The sequence below is a fragment of the Thermobia domestica genome, chromosome 17, assembly GCF_964235325.1.
Source record: "Thermobia domestica chromosome 17, izTheDome1.hap1.1, whole genome shotgun sequence".
Lineage (NCBI taxonomy): Eukaryota > Metazoa > Arthropoda > Insecta > Zygentoma > Lepismatidae > Thermobia > Thermobia domestica.
Genome location: NC_137470.1, coordinates 135,845,810 through 135,868,043, shown reverse-complemented (window position 1 = coordinate 135,868,043; position 22,234 = coordinate 135,845,810). Strand labels below are relative to the sequence as shown.

General features: G+C 35.8%; 1 protein-coding gene across 1 annotated transcript in view; it reads right to left on the bottom strand.

The window, feature by feature from the left end:
- LOC145674361 (mitochondrial inner membrane m-AAA protease component AFG3L2-like) overlaps window positions 1–22,234 on the bottom strand; it is a 354,119-nt gene that overhangs the window by 991 nt on the left and 330,894 nt on the right. Inside the window, exons 10-14 of the mRNA XM_081744313.1 lie at window positions 16,154–16,381; window positions 14,409–14,635; window positions 11,355–11,555; window positions 5,651–5,845; window positions 1–1,161 (exon numbers count right to left, since the gene is read on the bottom strand). The exon at window positions 1–1,161 is cut by the window's left edge and continues 991 nt beyond it. Coding sequence (XP_081600439.1) covers window positions 922–1,161; window positions 5,651–5,845; window positions 11,355–11,555; window positions 14,409–14,635; window positions 16,154–16,381 — 1,091 coding nt within the window. The 3' untranslated portion in view covers window positions 1–921. The remainder of the gene's footprint in view (window positions 1,162–5,650; window positions 5,846–11,354; window positions 11,556–14,408; window positions 14,636–16,153; window positions 16,382–22,234) is intronic.

Sequence of the window (22,234 nt, the reverse complement as noted above, 5' to 3'; positions counted from 1 at the left end):
ACATTTCTATACTTTTTCTTTCTTTCTTCATTACACTGTCTTTTTCGGAAGATTTATAAGAAATGTAACACTCAGCAAGTACACAATATTTTGCCGAAACAATGATGGTTTTTACATTATTTTATTACAATCAATACAATCACATAAATTCAATAGAAATATCGTCTTAAATAAAGAAGGTATTTTGCAAAGTTGCTTCCCAACTTTAAAGAGTCCATGTATTAAGAAAAAAGTTTTGCTCTTTTAAAAAAGTAAAGAATGCCTTTTCTTAAATTGATTCCTAATTTTGAAGAATGTGGCCAAACATGTACCAAAGAATTAACTGTTTGAAAACTTTATTTCTTTTATTATAATAATTATTATTACAGTTCTGACTAGTAAAACGTACATCCAAGATCAGATTGCATTGATGATAAGTTTCTGTTACTTTTTTATTATTATAATTTTGCTGACAAGCCTAAATTTCAAAAATAACTTATATTTTAAAAAAATAATACACCGATGTACTTGCTATTTTTTCCTGCGGTTCATATATATATATATATACATATATGTACATAATTTATTTCACACATTACCTCTTTTGTAGACTTCACGCAATATCGCATTTCCTGACGTTGAGAAGAGAAGAGAACAGCAAATCTTGTCTGTTGTTTGAAGAAAAAAAAAATAGTTTAATCAAATGCCGCAATAGAATATCGTGATGGAACTAATGGACACCAAAGTTGAATGATAACACAATGGATTTAAATAATATATATATACCGAATTCTTCTCTTCCCCTCGAGTTTTCAGTACATTTCGGCAACTGAAAGCGTCCACTAATGGTCACATACTGACTGGACTTGCTTAACTACACTATCTTTTTAACTATAAACACACAACACACGCGCGCGTACACTTTCTTTCACGACGCTCTTATCAGTGCGTTACTTTCTCGTGTTCATCTTTCGTCGCTACTTCGGGCTTTTTCGGTCTCTCCTCTTCACGCTGCTGGTTCCAATCCTTCAATCCTTTTGGAAGGGAGGTGTCCTCTTCAAAGGAACCTGTGCCTTCAACGAATTCCTCGTAGGTTGACTTCTCTGGGAAAGGTCGAGGTCCAAGCAGTTCAATCATGTCGTCGCGACTTAGAATCTCCTTGCTCAGTAACCGCTCTGCCACCTGTAATGAAGCAGAATTTTATAATAAAAGACAACAAAACAGTATAAGAACAAACAGCAATATTTATACTATAGACTTTCACGTATAAAATTACTCCTTCTGCGCATAAGCGCCTTTCAATAGGAGAGACACCCCTTCCAATTGCTTCCTCAAACTTTAGCAGTGTAGTGTAGGCAGTGTTACCATATGCAGCTTCTCCATTTCAACTAAAATTTTACGGATCTGAATTTAACAAAAAAATGTAAATGAATTGGAATTCCACCATTTTAATTACGAAAAAAAAAAGTGACCAAAGGAAATTTTAAGATTATATTTTTACTTACTTTTTAAATGCAACAATAATAATAATAATAATAATAATAATAATAATAATAATAATAATAATAATAATAATAATAATAATAATAATGTTTGAAATGTTTATTGGGAACAAACAGAATTACAGCCACAAGTGCCCCCTCAAAAAAAGAAAAAAAGTTTATACAAGGATAGGGCGCATGCAGATAGACATAACATACAACTGATCATACAAAAATAGGTAAAATGAAATAAAATATTGGTTCAAAAAAATAACAAAAACATGCAATGTCTATTACAAAGTGAAAAATACAAAGAAAGCAGTGGTAAAAAATATTATAATAATAATAATAATAATAATAATAATAATAATAATAATAATAATAATAATAATAATAATAATAATAATAATAATAATAATAATGTTTCACTACGTATCCTGTTCATTAAGTATCTGAACATAATCCAATTATGATAAAGGAAGAAGTGGAGTCAGTGTTCTCTGGTCATACACATGAATGAGGTAAAGTTTTAATTAGTGCAAAAGAAAAGAAAACCCAGCATAGGCTTACGAAAATCGAAGTAAAATAAACTGGTAAATACACTCCAGAGTGTCACGTCATATATATGACATACGGATACCCACTGTTAAACACATCCGTTAAGTCGTTAGCGGATTGATTCCATTAATGATCTCGGCCGGAATAATTGCTCTAGCTATCTATTGCAATAAACAGAATTCAATAATTTGCTTACATTTAGGGAATACGGGATATAGATAGCTATCGTTAAACACATTGTTATCCCTTAAGTTGTTAACGAATTGATTTCATTAACGATCTCGGTCGAGGCAATCGCTCTAGTTAACTGCTGCAAGAAACGTAATGCAAGTAGTAGACGTTGAAATCTGTGGATATATTTAGGTGTTGCTCTGATCAAGTGTTAAAAAAAGGTGAAAACACGATGGTCCAAAGATTCAAAGGACAAGCAGGCACCATAAATGGTAAGTAACCATCTCAAAAATTTCGCTAGTGGTACCTCCAGGGGTAGCGGAATTACAAGAAGGTGAAGTTGCTCCGTAAGTAATACATTGAAAGCCATTCCTATACAACAAATGTACTTCTTCTATAAAGAGCAACGAACTAAAGCTAGTGCATATAGTATCTTATGGTATCTTGGACTTATATGCTTGTTGTATGGAACAAAACAGAACAACAACAAGGTATCAGGTGGACTTCGGTATTTCTGCCACTAAAACCGTAGACGCATATATACTAACACATCCACATGTGAACTGAATAATGAAAAAAAAAAAAAAAAAAAAAAAAAAAAAAAAAAAAAAAACTTCAAAAGGGTTGTTAGAAAAGGCCTAAAATAACCTCAAACAATAAAATGTTAGCAAATCTGTCCACAGATTCATAAGTAGGACCCATGACTTGAGTGCAAAATTCGTGGTGTCGACATTACCAAAAACATGTTTGGAGTTGCTTTCCCGAAAGTTTCGACGATTAAAGGACCTCCAGTTATTTAAGCCATGGAATCAAATTCTCCGAGTGGCAATCACACAGAAACGGAAGAAATGAACACGATAGGAACACTAAAATTTTAATGGTTGCCCTATAAACTTTCGCGCTGGACATAATATTAACAGTAGGTACAACATCCGACTCATCCTTCTCAATTGAGAACTCTCCAATCATGAATTTTCTCCCAACTACATCTTTTATTCAGAAAGTGCAAGAGTATATGCAACCAGCCTCCCAATCAGGTCGTTTGGGTTGCATAACGACCAAGGCACAAACGATGAGCAGAAAGTAGATGAAAAAAAAAAAAAACCTCAAGAAGAGCAAGTTTGAGAAGTTACGAGGTGCATTTAAGTTATAACACCTCCAATTTTTTCTCAGGATTGGTAACAGGTAGAAACGTGATGTTTATTTTAAAATACGCGAGTACTAATTGTCAACGCGTGACAGAGATGGCAACACCGTACGGCACACAAACTCGAGTGGATGACTGTTTTTGATACTTACGATACTCGTCATTTTCTCCATTTGTGTGTGTGATACCACTTGAAATTCATCTCCAACTGAGTGAGACACGTGATGATGATGTCATGGATGTGTCTAGTGCGCGTTCGTGACTGCGACAGTTCAAAGAAGGCAGAACGTCATGTAACTTCAAACCAAGACAACCTTGGCCTCGCACAAGCCGATCTGACATGATCGAGCGTTCTGTCTTCTCTGAATTGCCGCACCCACGAACGCACATTAGACACATCCATGACACCATCATCAAATGTCTCATTCAACTAGCGATTTCAAACGGTGTCACAGCGCGCAAATGGAGAAAACGAATGATTACACGCTTTTCTTGTAATGAAAACGTCGCCATTTTCCGAGTATCATAAGTATCAAAAACAGTTCGACAGATGAGAACGAGTTGTAGTCTTGAAGGTTTAATGCGATACCAGCAAGATAGCAATGCATTACTCATGCGCACTGTGACAGGGGATGAAATATTTATCCATCATTACACTTCCGATGGACAATGAACGTTTCGGAACGGATGAAGAAGAGAAGCGAAATGTAAGAAGTGCTAAATAAGCAGAGTCCATTTTTTTTTAAATGGTTTGGAAAAATTGGTACAACGGTGGAACAAATGCCTGAATCTCAAACATATATTGAACGACCCACGTAATAAAACACACGTCACATTGCCACTGGCTACTAAATGCGGATCTAGTTTGACATTGAAATGCATTATATGTTGAATTAAGTATAATATCTCCTTTCTAGACAAGTTTATGCTCAGAACAGCGGGCCTTGGATACATAGAGAATGTACATTTGTTACACCAACGTGCATAAGCCCCTTCATACAATCAGTAACTGGTACGCGGTTAAGCGAAAGCAAATTGTTGGTCTAATATTCTTTGTAAACATTGTAAATACTACTATAGTCTTGAATCTTATAGCAGTTAGTCGACTATAAACAGGAATACTATTTCTTTTAGAACTGGAACATACTGTGTATCACATGCATTCTCATGCCATTTTCATGAGTTATTCACTAGTAAACGTAAAGTCGGGTTAAGAATTCCATGATCAAAAGACTTAACAGTGTTGATTTTTACTTGTGAATAGGGTTGACCCATGGATTATACCCGAACTTAAACAGCAGATTGAAATTCTCGTCCGGAGTTTCGACGATGTGATGTTGCAGCAGGTGTTTCAGATTATACGTGTTAACTTCGCATAAGCAATGACAAAACCGTTTCCAGCGCCTAATATAATCAGTAAAATACACAGGAAAGGCGGTGGAAACTCATGTACTCCGGATCTCACATTAAGCTGTAAGTCCACGTCTCATATAGCCTTGCTGCTGAAAGGAATGTCAAACTATTATCAACCAACAAACCAACACAGGAAAAGAGAAGGGAGCTGGTTTGCTTTGGTTGAAGTTTTCGTGGACCGTACTGAATTTTACGAATGCATGTCTTTTCTTCGTGTTATTACACGCATTAATAAGTAGGAAGTTACCGAGTAGCCCACAAGATTGGAAATGAAATTTTTAAGTTTTACGTCGCATGGTTATGCCGGCTAGGCTAAAGGAGACGGTGATAATGAGAAATGAATGAAATGGTGGAATGAAGAAAGTAGGAGGAAAACAGGGAAGCCCGAGGAAAGCCACGCACACGGTGTTTGTCCATCACAAAGTTCACTTGGCGGGAGCAGGGTTTGAACCCGGGACCCCATGCACCACAGGTGAACGCTCTACCACTGAGCCACCGCGGCCCTCCCACAAGATTGGAGTTTCTATTCTGCTCATCCATGGAAGGCACGCGTGATCTCATGTTCGACTCCTTTGAAGGACAGAATTTTTAGTGCGCACTCAGTACTATGAGACACTTTGGAGCTATCCGAATTTAGTGATTCACATTTTTTTTTTTAACGATGTACTGACCACACATTATACAATTAGAAGTCATTTGGTCGGGCATAACTCATCATGCGCTGTAATGTCAAGGCATTTACAATTACTTACCACTCACATAGCCTCGCTGCTGAAAGAGACGTTAAACTAAAAAAAAAAAAATCAATATTTCTTACCAGAGAGATTTTCATGATACATACATAACAATGAGTTAAAGCACGCTAAACATGTTACTAATCAAAATGATCAACTTCTCTTACGTTTCGCACATCTTCCTTATGTTCTATTAAAAGGGCCCTTGTTCGATCGTATGCACTTGCAATAAGAGCTCGCACTTCCGTGTCTATGATCTGTGCTGTTTGCTCAGAATAAGGCTTCTCGAACACCATCTCTCCTGGCTGTGGGATGTTAAAGCTTACGTTACCCACTTTCTCGTTCATTCCAAAGACTACGACCTGTAACGACAAAAGAAATGTAAGTTTTTATGCTTACTATACAGTTTTTTTTTAATAAAGCATGAATCTATTTCTCATCATCTAAGTAATAATAATCACAGAAATAATAATAATAATCACATCTCCTACTACTCATTATTTGAGCAATCTGATAAGCTCCAGGTCAAATTGAACTGCAAGTTGAACATAACACACTATATATGGAAACAAATTGTCAGAAAACTACACAAGGAAATAAACTGTTTTATGACTATGGAAAAAACGTGACTGCCTGAGTCTTAACCTAGCCACACCGCAACAACAATGTAACAATTGGACGCACATGAAAAAGCTTGTAGAAAATGTAGAACAAAAAGCGAGAAAATTTTACTATTTTCTTTATTGAGTAATTAAACAAAAAAACAAGTTTGAAATAACGAATTAAAAAACCCACTGAAAATAAAAAATTCGCAACAAAGTTATTGTGCTCAAATTTTTATCATCAATCATCGATGTGGCATCATATATATATATGGAGAAATCAACCGTGATAACAAAACTGAGATATTTGACGATTTTCTTGAAGATCTAAGAATATAAAGGATAATCATCAAAATTTGATGTCATATCTACCACTGCCATGTTTGTTCGCCGAGCCAACAACAACAGTGAAATTGGTTAATACAGTTTTTTTTTTTCTGCAGAACTCAATGAACAACATCTGTCTACCGTATCTCAAATATAAAACACATATTTCAATCCGAAACAACTTGCAAAGCAAAGCAGCATGTCTAGATCCAAAACCACATGGTTTTAGCCTACATAAATATGTAAAGGATCAATCCAATGGTGAATCAATCCATCGAAGCTCTCCTGTTTTGGGAAATAGACTCCCTACTACAATTGAAATCTTTCAGTTTTACGCCCCACGGTTATGCCAGCTAGGCTAAACGAGACGGTGATGTTGAGAAATTAAGGAAAATGGTAGAGTGAGTAAAGTGGGAGGAAAGGGGGAACCCCGAGAAGACCCACGCAGACGGTGTTCTTCCACCACAAAGCTCATTTCGCGCGACCTGGGATGAAACCAAGGACCCCATGCACCAGAGGTGAACGCTGTAACTTCCTGCTAGAAATAAAAATCCTTGGACTTAAGTGAGCAATTGAGTAATACGCTCTTATATACAGAACACTATGTATGAAAAAAAAAAAAAAAAAAAAAACAGACAATACATATCGTATGCAAAAAAACCTATCCATTTATATTGTTGTTAATGATGAAGTTGAGTTCCTCAATCGAAACAAGAAATAGAAAATTTTGTGAACATTAAATCCACAATGCTTATTAAGTACCTTAAAATTACAAAAAGATACCCGAAAAGTATTATGCAAAGCTCAAGGATCAACTTTAAGCAAATCTTTCGCGAAAAAAAAAATAAATAAATAAATAAAAAAAAGACAAGGACGGCTCTACTAGTGTCAATAATACAACATTCACCTCTGGTGTCGAGGATTCCAGGTTAAATCCCAGGGAATGAGTTTATGGTGGATAATATCGTGTCCACTTGTTATTTTCGGGGTTTGCTTGCTTTCATCGTTTCACCAATTCGTTCATAATCATCCACTTGCATTTATCCGTCGTCTCTTTTAATCTAAAGGGCATAACCATTGGACATTAAACTAAAAACTTATTTTCTGACATCGTGAAACAGGTCCATTCTAGCACATGTTACTGCCATATGTATCTACCCATCAGGTCTAGACCTTAAAACTCTTATTTGTTCTCAAAACTACACCAGTCCTCGGAGGCGAATAATTTTCGCCAGATGCGGAATTGATAGCCTCTAGCTTGAGTGAGATCTAAAGTGTCTCAGTTTTTGGCTTATACAATCTGAGATCTCTAGAGATGATATAAAAGCACTTAAGCATAACTTTGCCCACGTATGTGACGAGGCATAAGCAAACCATCCACGTTTCTTGATATTTAATGGTCATACACAGACATTTTGAAAACTTAAAAGGATACGCAGTTAGCCACTTCTTCCCATCAGGTTGTGAGTGAATTCAAGTTCGAATAGATTATGCATCAAGAAAGGAATATCCGAAATAGCACTTATACCAATCAATTCCGAAATAGTGTTTCCACCGACCAACCACTGAGTTCGGACAACTTCTCCGAATAGAATATTCGATCTTGTTCCGACGTGTTTTTCTGATGACCTAGTTCTTATCCAAGTAGTGCATAACTACGGCCCTGCGTAATTAGGCAGATCTAAGAGAACGCACGTAATGGGTAAACGCCGAGATTTATCAATGACTGAAAAAGGTGAGATCACGGATTCCGAAGAGAAGATGCCTCGATCGCACAAACGGTTGCACTAGCGGTGTGTTTGAGAGCAGCTGTAGTGAAAGTGTATAAAGACTGGTATCAACAAGGCAAATGACAAAGCGTCAGCAAACCTTCAGAGGGCGGTGTAAGTTCGGTTGATTGTCGGGATGCACGTCAAATTCAACAACTGCAACAAATTACAGGTCAACCCCGTGAAGTGGTTGACTGCCCAAACAATTGTCTCATTCGAAAACATACACCCTTTCAACATGCAATGTACAATCACACGTATGGAGTATTCTAGCAGACAGTCCCGGCGTTACGCGGCTCATCATCCAAGTTCAATATCAACACCGATTTGCCTGGTGCACCGAACATGCGAATTCCAAGACAGAAAACTAAAAGTAGATTTGCTGATCTGGTGCGGAATGACTTTCACACTACACTCCGCGGACGAAGGGAGGGGGGGAGGTATGCATGTGTGGTGCTAGGAACACCCATGAGGCGATCGAGTCCTGGAGCATGGTGATAACAGTACAGTTAGGTGTATGGTATGAAGCATGTTTGCATAGCAAGAACTAGATCTCCAGGTGGTTGCAGGGAAACGTATGACTGGTGTCCGGTATCGCGGTCTCCTGGCAGACTGGGCACATCCCACCATAGTGATAATATCTTCCAACACGATAATGCAACTAGGCATCGCGTACGTCCTCTGCAGGAATAATTCCAGGAACACAATAAAAACTTCACGCATCTTTCAAGTCCCCAAAACTACCCGTATTTCGACCCCAATGAGCAATTGTGGAACGTCATAGAATAGTATATCGAACACCTTCCATCTCGACATTGAAGGCCGCATTACACGCAGCTTGGTTGGCCATATCAGCGGACGACTACCGACATTTCCTTACATTCCGGGCACGTTGGATCGCTGTTGTGTGGAAGGAGAAAACGGACATACATGCTGTTATGTTGGTGGTCATCATTTAATGATCTGTTGGTATGAAACATTTCGCTGTTAGATTGATTTAAAAAAAATGTCGCACACATGAACCAAAAGGAAGATACAAATAATAATTAGCTTATTGGATCCACCACTAAGTTACTCACAACGAATTTCATTATGAAGGTACAAAACAATCTTACCTACAATTCTGGTAGGTAAGACTGGCACTTCCAAAAACAGTATAGACTCCTTGACTATCCGTCCAAATGGTGGAAGGACAGGCCGGATAACAAGAGTCAGGGTCCCACTTACACCATTAAAGAACACTTTTCATACCAAAACCCACTCTTATTCATATATTTTCTGACCTCTTAGTGTAATTCAGTACTTTATAAATATTCGTATGCACTGCATTGTACGATTTAAAAATTTTTTACAGAAAAACAAAGTCCAAGAGAAAAAATACGGTACACATTTTACAATAAATTTTAAAATGTCTAACTTAACTGAAACAAGCAAAATGACGTACCCTGTACAATATGACTACATACATACTTAAAATAAAAGAAACATTAAAATAAAACTTAGGTCTAATTCTTACAAATTTATTTTATTGTTCACTGATAAGTGATTACACAAATGTGAAAAGTAGGCCCAAGATAAAAACGAGTCAAAAGTTTTGGTTTTTGTAAAGTCCTTGATATCGGTAATTGGTTGCTTCTCCATTTAGGCCTCTTCCACAAAGCAATGTTCCTCCATTTACGCAAGCCGATTATATGAGGTTAAAGGTCGAGTAAGATCGTTCAAAAATCTTTTCCTCATTTCATTACGCTTTTATTTTTATTTGTTTCACTGAACTGGGACGTAGAGTGGCGAGTTGGATAGTCGAGACTCTATTGTAATATCTATAGAACACATACTTCTTATGAATAAGAAAATGAATGTGTGATAGTGAACACACCTAGGAATAAGCGTTTTGTGTAAAATAAATATATCTAATTGTTGGATGGAAACAGAAATTTCATTATGTAGGTACACAATCATCTTACCTACTGTTACATGCTGAGAGATATGGTCCAGGAAGTCCGTCGTTCTATTCCAGTGGATGACATTTACAAAATTGATATTTTTATTTTATTTTGTCTTATTTTACTTTTTTAAGGAATTGAACTCATGTAGCTTAAAGCTTCTCAGAAGGATCTTGTATAAACTTGTTTGGATCATTAAACTAGGTGTAATAGCAGAAGTTCTTTACCCTGCCCATGTCTACATCATATTCCTTATCCTGATCTTCATTCCCTTACTAGCTACTTTTACACAATACACATCTTGTCATATGTCAGCTATACTTTATTGTGTTACTTTGTCGAGTCAATACTTTGATATTGACTAACATGCCAGCTAATGCTTTCTACACAGTGATGTGGTCTATATCCGCATACATAAACATTATTTTATTGTTGAAATCCGCTTTTTCTACTTTAATCAGCTGAATTGTCAAGTTCACGTTGAATGATGTCACCTCCTGTGAGGTCGATTGAAGGTAATGTTTGAGGTACTACCTTGGAGGTTTATGTCCTAAACCTTCTAGAACTTTCGATCTACGTCATTGCAACGTGATTGTGGGTGTTCCCTAACATTTGAAGTCTATTACCTTTTATGGAGAAGAGAAGAAAAAGGGGTGGGCTTTTGTCAAATAGCCTTTGAATAAAACCAAAAACACCGAGTTTATCGAGACAGTGTGGATAAGATTTTGGACGGAGCAACTTCGATTAACGACAGCTCATAGACTTACCATGATATATTAAGGTATTGTACTCAGCTGACATATTGAAGGCACTTTACACAACAAAGCATTACATTCTACAGACCATATATTCTTATTTTACCAACGTAAATTCTGCTTAATCTTTTTTTCTAAATGCATTTTATGTATTTCATTTATAATTATTATAACAGCTATTTTAGAGCTATCCCAAGTTTAGTATTAATGTATATTTATGAAAGGATTGAACGATTTGATCGTTCATGTTTCCAGCTTCTCAAAGCTGGTGGTGGAGAAAACATCCCCAATTTATTGGCAACGATTTAGTTATATTTTTCTAGGTTGCCTTCAGTGCCTTGCCGTCACTACATACAGAGACGGAACATGGTGGAGATGCTGGGAGTTGTGGTACATTATTGCATACTTAGAAAAACACTTACAGAATATGTGCCGGCTAGAAATTAAGGAAAGGTACTGGTGATAGCAAACATACCTGGGAATAAGCGCTTTGTGTGACCTTCTGCAGGTCATCTTGTGCACCTGTTGTGATTCTTCCAAAGAAGATCTCTTCTGATACGCGGCCACCGAGCGTCATACACATTCTATCAAACAGCTGCTCTTTTGAATACAAATACTGCTCCTTTGGTAGATACTGAGCATAGCCTAAACCTTTGCCTCGCGGAATAATGGACACCTGCATCAAAGAGGAAAATTGGACATTTAGTAATTACAACAATATTGTAATACACAAGAAATAAAATATTTCAAATAGTTTTTATGCTGATTGATTGTTTCTTACATTCCTTTGCTTTCATGTTTGCACTTAGAAGTAACATTAAATCTCATAAACCAAGTTTTGCAATTTTCTATGTAATATGATCTAATAACTATTTGAGACATCTGATCACTGATTGTGACTAATTGACAGTAAGTCGCTGATTGTGTTACTTATTTGTCAATAGCTAATAGACTCTGGTTAATTCTGCACTAGAAGCATTATTGCTTGTTTACTCCGAGTGCAGTGGACTGATTCTCAGTTGACTAATGACTATGATACGAACAAACACGAAGACACACAAAATTATTGGTTTTAACATTTGATGGTTTAGTTCAGAACTAATGGAAGTGTAATAAGCAGATGAGCGTATTTGACCCAGTCATCACGACACCGGCGTGTAGCACGGGCATCAACTGAGTTAATGACTGCCACTCTAAAAATCATCATCATCATAGGTATTCTCCCATTGTTGGCAAGTCACTTGCTGTAATGGAGAAGCTCCCATGCTCCACGGGCTTCAGCTAACCTCTTCGTCTTCACGTGCGATTTCTCTGTTTTGATATCGTTCATTAATTGTAGTCTCCTTCGCCCTCTCCCTCTTTCCAGTCATCATACCCTCTAGCAGTCCCTCATGATACAGTTTCTTCTTATCCAATGTCCCAACCACTTTCTCTTCCTCTTCTTAATAATATCTAAAATTGTTCTTCCCCCCATTTCTAACACCCTCTCATTCGTTTTCCGCTCCACTCAGCTAATTCTTTCCATTCTTCTCCACCGACACATTTCGAAAGGTTCCAGTCAGTTTTCATCATTTTTGCGTAATGTTCATGTTTCTGAACATTACAGCACAATACTCCACACAAAGCACTCTGTAAGTCTTTTTCTCAACTTTCTATTCAAGGTCCCACAAAACAGAAGTTTCTTCCTCCTAAAGGCTTCTTTCGCCATTCCTATCCTTGCTTTTATTTCACGTTCACACTTCATATCATCACTAATAATACTACCCAAGTATCGAAAACTAGTCACCTGTTCTATTTTCTCCCCTTCTACTTCTATATTTGACACCGACCGCTTCGTTCCAATCACCATGGCATTTTCTCTCTAACACTTATTTTCATCCTATATTCTTCACAGCTCTTCCTCAAGTTTTCTAACATCTTATTGATTTTCTTTTCAGATTCTGCAACAAGCGCCATATCATCTGCAAACAGTATACACCTTATCATTCTATCTCCTACTGAAATGCTGTGTTCATTTTGTAGACTGTTTTTCACTATCTCTTCTAGATAAATATTAAATACTGTAGGCGAAAGACAGCATCCTAGTCGAACTTCCTTCCCAATTGCACTCCCATCTGTCATTTCCTCCTCTATTCTAACACTTACTTGTTGGTTCATATATAAGTTTCTTATGAGTCTTCGATCTTTCCATTCCCACCCAACCTTCTTTAGAACTTCCAATAACAATTCCCAATTCACGCGGTCAAAAACCTTTTCTAGTTCAATAAGTACCTAAAAAGCATCAAGGTGTGTTAAAATCAGGAATATAACACAAAGGAATAAAATATCCGCGAACCGATACACGAGAGAAAGGGAATACATCAAAGAGCATTACGAGGAACGAAGAAGTAACAACCTCGGAAAACAATGACAAAATCGATAGGACGAAAAGAAAGAATGATACTGAAACTAATAATAGCATTATCCTTAAAATTTTACTAAAATTATTCTGCAGTTCGAAGCAAATTTAAACGATGATTTACAAGATTTTGCGAACTAATGTTTTCTTAATGAACTTAGAGTAAACACAAACAAATGTAACATTTTATTGTTTACTAGAAACAAAAATCAAATACAGTTTAATTATTCAATTAATCAAATCTCATAAAATAGATTAAATTCAGTCAAAGATCTTGGAGTTACATTTGATACGAAACTAACAGTTAACAACCATATCGTGAACATAGTTAATGAATCTTTTAAAATGTTAGGATTCATAATTTGAACTGGAAGGAGTTTAACAATATTACAATACTAACGAAAATGTATTACTGCTATGCCAGATCAAAACTGGGACATGCTGCTGTGATCCGGAACCCAACGCAACAGTAATACCGACACCAACTGGAAAAAGTCCAATCTAAATTTATCAAATACTTGGCGTACAAGACAACTGGAATCTATCCATTCTATGAAAACTATCTAATATTAGTAGATAACTTTTGTATCCCTACGCTTGAACAAAGGTGAAACGTGGTAGATCGATTTTTCTCCATTACATAGTACAAAATAAGTTTAATTGTACGGATCTCATATCGACACTAAATTTTCATGTTCCGACACTTAAAACTCGTGCTGATAACTCTGGCTAGTTCTATTGCAAAAAAAAAAACAAGGGTCAACGTATTGTTGAAGTCACTAATCTGGAGAATATGCTCTTGTTATATGTGTCGAACACAAAGAAACTGGCATCTGTAATATGAACTATATATTTAAGAAAACTATTGTAAATTTATTTTGCAACAGACCAACACTATAATTGGGTTTATACCTGTTGTGTTGATGACAAATAAATAAAACGAACAATAAATAAATGAATATACTATCTGAGTATTAGAGGTAGTTTACTAAGAAATCCTAAATATTCAGAACGAAGACATATCTTGGTAGAAGATCTACTGGAAATAATGAAGTCAATTACTTTTCCCGTTAACTCTAAATGCCTGGTGGTAGGATACTTAAAGAGGGAATAAATTGTTATATGACTTGCCTTCAATAAAGGGTCAGCATATCGCAAGAACCAGCCTGCAACTGCGTGACCCGCCTCATGGTAGGCAACAGTTTTCTTCTCCTCAGGTTGAAGGACATTGGTCTTCTTCTCCATACCAGCAACCACTCGCTCAATGGCTTGTTCGAAGTGCTTCAGTATGATGGAATCAGTCATATCGCGGGCAGCTATCAGCGCCGCTTCGTTGCATACATTGGCAATATCAGCACCTGGCAACAAGGAGATATAAGACATTAGCTATTTCAACAACATTAGCCAGATTATGAAAATACACGTGAACTATAACAGTCCAAATTTTGCATAATGGTTTATTTGCCCGTCAATTACTGTGTATTCAGAGCCAGGTGTAGTTTAGAACCCATGTATAAAGTAGTTCAGTTTTGCTTAAGGACGTAAAAAGAGAAAAAAAAAGTCAATTGTAACACTACATACGAAGGCAAACAAAATGGAGAAATAGGAAAGTAAAGATAAGAGACTAGGAAATCAAAAATAAAATGTAATCTTACCAGGCACTCAAAGTAAAATTTGGAGAAACTTAGTCCTGCTAAATACAATGGGAACTACTTACATCTGAGAAATAAAGTAGGATCTTTTCATGACGTCACGAGGAATGCCTCGGCTTTAAATAATATATCCCAAGCAATTATCAGGCCACTTTCTTAAAATTACTCTGCAATATTACACAGAGAACTTTTCATATACCCATCGTTCTAAATGAAAATACGTAACTCCCTTATATTTTTTCATTGGAGAAGTGTGTTATTAAAAAAAAAAAGAAAAGAAAGAAAAGAAGAAAAATAGCAAAAACGCAATCCAAAAATTGTGAATAATCTTAAAAACAGTCTGAAACTATGTTTTGATTACAGTAAGAATTAAAGTCATATATTGCTTCTTTGAGTCAATAACAACAACAAAAAAATGGTTCTGATTTTTTTTTTTTTCAGAAGATATAACACTTTCCGTTTTTATTCTCAAAACAAAAACAGGAAATTTAGTTTCTCTCTTCGATTCCTGAGTTCAAAAAGGTATCTCATAGGCACTGGTACAAGTTACTTCGCAAAAAAGCAAAATCTTGCAAAAATCGTGAAAAATCCTGAAATTCAACTGTAATTTTGCTTTCAATACAGCAAAATTTCAAACCGACTCCTCTGCACCTGAAATATATATATATATATAGAAGGCTGTGCTGACGGAGCTTTTCAAAAGTAAGGGTACTTTCCGATTTATTTTTATTCTTATTTTACTAACATCGTGAAAACAATTTGAAACATGCTCGAACTTTAGTTGATTTATTTTATTATTATTATTTTGCTAATATCATTAAAACAGTCTGAAATTTTGTTTGAATTTCAGCCCATTTAGTTTATTATTGTTATTTTTCTAGGATTGTGAAAACAGTCTGAAATTTTGCTTTAGTATCAGCTGATGTAACTATTATAATTTTGCTCAAATTGTCTGAAATTTTCCCCAAACTTGAAGAAGATAAACCCTATATAGTAGATGCCTTCCGTTTGACAAGCCCCATTTGATATTTCTTTTGCAGCAAACTGTATATCGCTAGCTGTACAGTCCTCGCATAACACGACGCTAAAATTTCCGCGGCCTCCAACATGGCATGCTGCGAGTTTCCTTTGTTACCATATGATCATCCAATCACAAGATTATATGACAAAAATTACAACGCTTTACTGCTTTTAAAACAGTATTAGGAAAACCAATATTCTTACCTGTAAAACCTGGAGTCAGAGCAGCCAACTTCCGCGATAAATCCAGTTTATCTAACTTCGTCTTTAAAGGCCCCAAATGCACCTTAAATATTGAGGCACGACCTTTGATGTCAGGCGCAGGTACATAAATCTGTCGGTCAAATCTTCCTGGTCGTAGCAATGCTTGGTCCAAGATGTCAACACGATTCGTCGCGGCCAGCACAACAACGTTTGTTGTTGTATTGAAACCTAAAATAAAGAAGGTATATCGATTTGTACTTAATAACAGATAGCTTTTAATACCTATAGTTAGTTAAAGTATCATTATATTAAACACTATTAAAATTTGTTTTACTAAATACACGCACCATGAGCAAACCATATGGATTATAACATTCAATATTCACTATCACACTCAGAAATCAGGATACCTATTGTACTTTCAAAGCGTGATCTGTGAAGAAAATCACCATTCTTCACTGAAAATTATTTAATTCATACTCCGCTACGTCGAAGCTAAAAACTGTACTTCGAAACGCGCGTTCTACGGCCAATTTTTCTTTATTAACAATCGGTGAAAATTAGTGCGTGATACAGATTCTCCATCCATAACTTGAAATAAGTTAATAATTCTCAAGAACAATACACAAAATATTTACCGACTGATATACATTGAAAATTACACACATAAAAAATATTAACAATATATTCTCGGGACTTCTGATCGTTAAAAAATGTACGCAGCGTACAAAAGAAGAGTCCTCACTATTAACTTTTTTTCCTCTGCAGATTCTACCGAAGTTGATAAGACTATACGTTCTTCCATAACTACATGCGTAGCTCCCGATTGGATTCTCTCCGTCATGGGATCTGAAACATCCGGCGTATATACCTAGAAAATATATATCGACAAACGGTTTTGAGATTCGGAAGCAGCACGCTCGAATCATGCGGCCATTTTCAACGTAGTTACCTGTCTGTAGAATGAATGGTGAAAACCTTTGCAGTAACATTTTGGCTATTAATTGGATGTCTCCGAAACAACGCTTCTTGCCGTAGGCTGGCGAACGAAGCCGTTCAAGTTTATCTATAAATTTAACTAGTTTTTTCTAGCAGGACAATCTATTGCAGTAACAGTGAGATACTCGATGTTGTGTTGAATCTATTCCATGCTGGAAATCACTTTTTCTATTTGTAAATGTTCTCTACAAAACATGTACAATAAAATTTAACGTAACAACAGAATAAGCTAATATCTTCATTACTTTTCAAAAGCACAAGTAAAAATAGATTCAGTATATTATCATCAGGACGTAGGCAAAGAACTGTTAATACAAAATGGTAAAAATTACAGTGTGTGTTAAAAGGGACAAAAGAATAAATAAATAAATAAAATAAAATAAATAAAATATTTACTAAATGCAGCTAATCATGTCTCTACTACCATAACTAGTGTTCAAACGGGAGTTACAGTAATTCAATGTCTTTAAAGAACAAGAGGACAATTATTCATGCGAATGTCATGCCATCAAACATGTAAACTGCCTCGGTCATTACTGTGAATGTTTTGTTTTAAAAATAATAATAATAATAATAATAATAATAATAATAATAATAATAATAATAATAATAATGACTAGTAACGTGCTGAGAGCAGCTAAAAGCAAAAATATAGCACTTAGTCGTAATATTCAGTGATAATATATATAAACGGTAGCAGACGGGTTAGATCGGAAATTGTATGAGAGGGACAATTAACGTGTCAATCGATTCAGTAGGGTCTAAGGAGTGTTTTAGAGTTGGTCTCATCACTTGCTGATGTGTGGTTACCGAGATATTTAAGATCAAAATATAAGAGGACGGTGCTATAGAAAAAAAAATCTATCTGAACGTATTTTACTGTAGTTCTTTCTTTTGTTATAGAAAAATTACTTCTGAGATCTTTTCTCTTATCCATAAAGGCTAAATTGTTCTTTACTGATACTAGTTTTCGAGCTTATACTGTGTAACTGGCTAAAACACTATTGAAGATCACATTGAAAAAAATAAATAGAAGGGATTTTAAATTCGAAACATAACTTCTACTGAAAGGAAGGAACAAAAGAGTTTTATTCGACAATGAAAATTAAATAAGGTCAAAAATTAGTATCAATAAAGAACAATTTAGCCTTTATGGATAAAAGAAAAGCTCTTAGAAATATTTTTTTTTTAAAAAAAGTGTGAAAGAATCACATTACCAAAAAAGAAATGGAAGGGGTTTTAAATTGAAAACAGCGCCTCTACTGAAAGGAGTAGTTACTAGCAAAATAATTTTATTCAACAATGAAAACTGAATAAGATCGAAAATTAGTATCAATCAAGAAGAATTTAGCATTTATGGATAAAAGAAAAGATCTCACAAATATTTTTTTTCTATAACAAGAGAAAAAATTACAGTAAAATACGTTCAGATAGAAAATTTTTCTATGGCGCCCTCCCCTTTACTTTGATCTTGAATATCTGTGCAACCACACATCAGCAAGTGACCAACTTTAAAACACTTCTTAAGCTCTACTGAATCGACTGATACCTTAATTGTCCCTCTCAGACAATTTCCGACATAACCCGCCCTTACACTATGATCTTAAATATGTCGGTAACTACGCATCAGCAAGTGATGAGACCAACTTTAAAACACTGCTTAAGTCCTACTGAATCGATTGACACGTTAATTGTCTCTCTCAGACACTTTCCGACATAACCCGTCTGCTACCAAAAAAACTATACAATAAAATCAAATCAGAAAACGATAAAAGATATCACGTCAATTAGATATGAAATGAATGAATAAATAAAAATACTTATACAATTAAACCAGCGTCAATTTTTAAGATTCATCAATAATCCAAGTCAAACAAAATATACTTCTAAGATATTATAAGGATCCACGTGAATTCACACCATGCTGGATGTAGCCATGTGTTTCTACTACACATGCTTGAAGTAAACAAACACTCTACAGACGACAGCAACGAAGGGGACGTCGCTTACCATCGTCAACAGTCGGCAAGTGACGGAGATCAACGAAGGTAACCGACATGTTAGGATAAAAGACGACAGCACACCTCAAGAAGTATCAATCTCGCCCGGTTGATCAAACTACCAACTTTCAAGGACGCCTGGTCATTGATAGGCACCTTTCCTACATGCTCTAAGAAGCCCGATCATTGAGCTCCTCTTCTTCTGTAAGACGCCCAGTCATTGAGAGACACCTAACCAACACTCCCTAAGACGCCTAGTCATTGGGTTCCTTTCATTTAACCAACGAATCACAAAATAATTAGAGGAACTTTATTTATTGTAACATATTGTATTCAAGAGGACACTTTTGTAAGAAGAGGTGGTGAGAAAGTCCAATCTCCCCTGTACCATATTTTGCTCTATCCTATAGAACGGAAAAAACTTTACAGTATAAAGTAATAATAATTTTTTACAAGTCTTGAGATTAAATTATATTTTCTGTCGCTCGGTTAGAACAATATTTTACCCCTCATACCACTATGTGGAAAAAAGAAAAAGCATATTTTGTAAATGATGTTTCATCAAACATACCTCCATTCTTATATATCCTAAATGTTTGAAGGTTTCAATAGGACGAAACAACACTGACACATACAGGATGTCTCAAAACTCCCCTGACATAGGGTAACTCTGTTATTATCAGAGTTAGAACAAAATGTAAGAGGAAAAACCATCTCCAAATATAATGCTTTCAATCTAAAGTGAAGGAATTTTTTAAATCGAACGAGCCGTTTGCGCTGTACACTCTTTATGTGCCCAATGTTAAATGAACATGTAACGTTGCCATTTACCTGGATCTACAACATAAAGTGAATAGGACATTTTTGAAATGGGGGCTGGCCATCAACAAGTTAGCGTAAAAGGCAGGAACTTCGTTCACTTATGTTGTGGATCCAGGTAAATGGCAACGTTGCATTTTCATGGACTAACTTTCTTCCACTGTCGACACTGTTACGAGGGAATTCGTAGAGGAAAAATGGTACTACTCAGCATTGAACTTTGGAACTTTATTCCGAAGAAAAAGGTTATCGTGGTTTCAGATCATGAAACATCAAATTCTATCACACCTTTGTCTATTATAAAATAATTATAAATATTAGAAGTAGTATTTGTATCTAAACAATGCTTGACAGATTTATGAAGCAATCTGTGAAAATTTTGTATCGAAATAACATTAACAGCAACTTCTGTAACTGTCTTCTTCTATAACTTAGTAAATTAGTTATCATACCAAGTTAAAAAAAAAAAATCCAACGGCGAGATGGCGAGAAAATGAAATTAATAAAATGAAAGATCGAAGGCTCGAATTTAATCTAGAAAAATGCTATATATATATATATATATATATATATATATATATATATACACGGCGTTTCAAAACAACACCAACAACAACATTTGGGAGGTGATTCCTGACATCAAGATAAGACAAAAAGTATAGACAAACTTGAGTGCACAAACGCTTCCTTTCGGAGTTATTGGCTGCCGAAAACATGAGAATTTAACTTTGGTGGTCCATACCTCAAATACTATGGGACCTATCGTAGTCGAGACAAGACTTCAATTAGGAACTAATATGTGAGCTATCCAAAAATACGTGTTTCAGAATCCTAAGGAACTCACGCAACAATTTTTATACAGGGAGTTTGCTACGGGCATATAATTTGAAGTACTCATCAACTACCTCTACAAAAAATGTTGCGGAAGGACCACAGGATTCTGAAACGTGGATATATATTTGTGTGTGTGTGAAATTATGAAAGAAGAAAAAAAACCTGTTGAGAATGCTCCAAGAGCACTGCCAGACCGAACTTAAAAAGAATGGAGGGATAGAGCGCGGAGGATAACTCATTGTTCCTAAATGTAAATCTTTTTATCCGCACCTTTTCTTTCTCGCAAAAATTAACAAAATATCATCTCTCTATGACTTACAGTTCTCGAGATATGGCTGCTTAAATATGTAGAAATTCGAACTTTTTGACCAATATCTGGGAAACGGTGGCCAGCTGGCCAGTAGACAGTTAATCAGTGACCATCGGTTACTATTTGGTACCAAGATGTTCACCATCCTCTTAGGTATTGATTAACACCAATATTATCTCTCTACAACTTATGATTCCCGAGCTATGGCTTGTTAAATATTTAGAAATTGGCCACTTTTTGGCCAATATCACGGGAACAGTAAGTCATAGAGAGATGATATTGCTGTTAATCAATACCTAAGAGGAGGATAAACATTTTGGTACCGATAATAATTGGTGGCCACTGGCTAACTAACAATTGGCCAAACCAGTGGCCAGTTGGACAGTGGCAACCAGTTACTATTTGGTACCAAAATATTTACCATCCCCTTAGGTACTGATCAACATCAATATCATCTCTCTACAACTTATGGTTCCCGAGCTATGGCTCGTTAAATATGTAGAAATTGGCCATTTTTGGCCAATATCACCGGAGTGGTAAGTCATAGAGAGATGATATTGGTGGTAATCAATCTCTAATAGAATGTTAAACATTTTCGTACCAATATTAATTGGTGGCCACTGGCCAACTGGCCATTGGCCCAACCACTGGCCAGTTGGACAGTGGTCACCGGTTACTATTTGGTAAAATATTTACCATCCTTTTAGATATTGATCAACACCAATATGATCTCTCTATGACTTACGGTTCCTTAGATATGGCTCCTTAAATCTCTGGAAATCGACTATTTTTGGGCCAATATCTCGGGAACGGTAAAAGTGACGTGAAAAATGTAATCAGTTTCTCTGATAGTTTTTGATGCTGTACCAAATGCAGGGTTCAAAATTTGAAAAAACACAAATAACAGACAGACGGACAGACAGACATAGAGAATTCAGTAACGAACTTTTTAAGTTCGTTAAAAATGGTTGATATTGATTAAAAAGGTTCGTACAAATCTGAAAAGAACAACATTGTAATAGTGATACAGTATCGTCACACACATCAAGGAACAACTTGTATCATGCGAAAAGCATGGTTTCAAGGAAACAATAGTCTTTGTGAGAAGTTGAAATATAT